The sequence below is a fragment of the Temnothorax curvispinosus genome, unplaced genomic scaffold, assembly GCF_003070985.1.
Source record: "Temnothorax curvispinosus isolate PA1 unplaced genomic scaffold, ASM307098v1 QBEX01002905.1, whole genome shotgun sequence".
In the NCBI taxonomy this organism is placed as follows: Eukaryota; Metazoa; Arthropoda; class Insecta; order Hymenoptera; family Formicidae; genus Temnothorax; species Temnothorax curvispinosus.
Window position 1 is genome coordinate 4,509 of NW_020212685.1, and position 1,923 is coordinate 6,431.

Here is a 1,923-nt window from a genome sequence, read left to right on the forward strand (position 1 = left end):
TTAGCATGTCAGAGCAACCGGATTGTCCATTGCGTTCCACCTTGAATTTTTTTTACAGTCGTTTATTAGGATTGCCCTACTTTTAAATTGAGCGTTTTTAAATGTATTATTATTAAACTACCGATATCGATATATTATTAGTAATTTAATATTAAAACTTGACAGAGTGACGTAAACTAATTCGCTCATAGTATTATAACAAAGTATTATGCGTTCAAATTCTCGAAAGCTAATAGCTTCTTTACTATGCTCTCTCTTATTTATGTCGATCGATTCAGATAAAAATCTCCGAAGTCTTTCTTTCTCTCGCGATATTCCTAGAGTAAAACTGTACAAAAGCTCTACGAAATTGGCGATATTTTTCACGGATCTGGTTCGAGTCTCGGCTCTTGAGGAAGGTGCGCATGTAGAAAGAGTACGCCAACACAGTTTATCCTGCTAAATGGTTATCAATTCTCTATAAGTTCTGTATTGTACATAAATTATAGAATATCTAAACGTTTCTTTTTTTTTTCGATGTCCTGTGACATTGTACAATAGAGTTACAAATAAAGATAAAGCCACACTTTACGTATAATCTAATTCAGTCTTTGCTAATGTTACATAATAACGTGCGAAAAAACTAACAGTTAGACTATTTAAGAGGCTATTTAAGAATTTTAATTGATACTGGAAGCATAAAACTGTTCAGCTAGCTTTACACAAGATATTGGTCTTCTTCTTTATAAAATCATCAAATTATGATTATGATACATTTCTACATTATCACCAGCATCGAATCTAATCTTATTTATCGTGATACTCTTGAGAAACTGTTAATCCATTGTCTTAACTCGATCGCGGCGCAGAACTGCGTCCACCAATATTGTTCTTCTCCCTCCAATCGATTCCCGTAAAAGCTGTCTACATATTGAACAGTCGATACAACGACGGCAGATTAGTCTGAAATTAAGCACACGTTAACAATCACTCTTCTTGCTAAAATCACAATTCTCTTTTCAATCGCATACCTTGATTATGACATACCTGTAGACCAGCACGGGAGTCAGATCGTCGGCAGCAGGTATGCCTCTTTCCGACACCATGGAAAAGAGATTCATGATGGTAGTCGCGCAACAAAATACACACTGCAACTTATCCCTAGGAGTCTTATACACCGATATCACAGCCAATTCAGCCTGCGCCCATGACCAGGGGCATTCGTAATGATAAACTTTTGAAATGCGTAGGTCCCTGTGATTTGAAGTTACGACCTTTGCCAACTTATTGATATGACCGTGAAAAAGCTGGTCCCTATATACATCTCCATCTTCATTTAGATAGAGCGTATTGTGGTATACCCGTGCCATGACGGTTCTTTCCACTACGACTCTCGCCAAATCTAACTGGTTGGCGCTTGCCGCTGAAAGTAAGAAGTAAGTTCAGACGTCTCTGAGCACTCCGCTAAGATCAATTGCGAGATAAATAATTATATTCATGTACATTGCCAAATCGGATCGTTGTCCATTTCCACGTGGACCTTCTCTAGAAAATTATCCACGAGATCCTGTTTCTCGTCAGCTAGCGTAAGCTTTTTAAACTATTCGCAGGAGGAAAGCTTTCTTTTTTTCCAAAAATACCCTCACACAAACGGATACAAGATGATTATTGATAGCATCCCGATCGCACTTAACTCGCACGCATAATCTGAAAAATATTATTATTAAACAGTTAACATCTTACATTTAAACATCTTACATTTACTTATACATTACATACAAAAATGATATTTATATATAAACAGTACCTATCTAAGTGAGCTAATGTCGACAGCAATCCCTGACGACATCTGATTAAATATGCGATATAAGGAGATCGCTTTTGATAATCCTCTCGAAGTGATTTGAAGAGCTTTCTACATCCATCGTCATTAAATAAACGCAC

General features: G+C 36.7%; 1 protein-coding gene across 2 annotated transcripts; it reads right to left on the reverse strand.

The window, feature by feature from the left end:
• Positions 1–250: 250 nt before the first annotated feature.
• Positions 251–1,913, reverse strand: LOC112452056 (GTPase-activating protein and VPS9 domain-containing protein 1-like). 2 transcript variants are annotated; one of them, XM_025012073.1, is made up of 4 exons: positions 1,787–1,913; positions 1,483–1,686; positions 1,027–1,402; positions 251–942 (listed from the first exon to the last, which is right to left on the reverse strand). In XM_025012073.1, the coding sequence occupies exons 2-4, from the start codon at positions 1,505–1,507 to the stop codon at positions 816–818; spliced, it is 528 nt and encodes a 175-aa protein (XP_024867841.1). In that variant the 5' UTR covers positions 1,508–1,686; positions 1,787–1,913; the 3' UTR covers positions 251–815. The 2 variants fall into 2 exon arrangements, with proteins under 2 accessions (XP_024867841.1, XP_024867842.1); XM_025012074.1 differs by having other exon boundaries at positions 1,011–1,402.
• Positions 1,914–1,923: the final 10 nt, after the last annotated feature.

Excerpts from the sequence above, each read along its gene's own strand:
- LOC112452056 (XM_025012073.1), bottom strand. The coding sequence starts at position 1,507 with ATGGACAACGATCCGATTTGGCAAT. Across the intron at positions 1,403-1,482 it reads CAACGATCCGATTTGGCAAT|CGGCAAGCGCCAACCAGTTA; the intron begins GTACATGAATAT and ends TCTTACTTTCAG. Across the intron at positions 943-1,026 it reads ACTCCCGTGCTGGTCTACAG|ACTAATCTGCCGTCGTTGTA; the intron begins GTATGTCATAAT and ends GCTTAATTTCAG.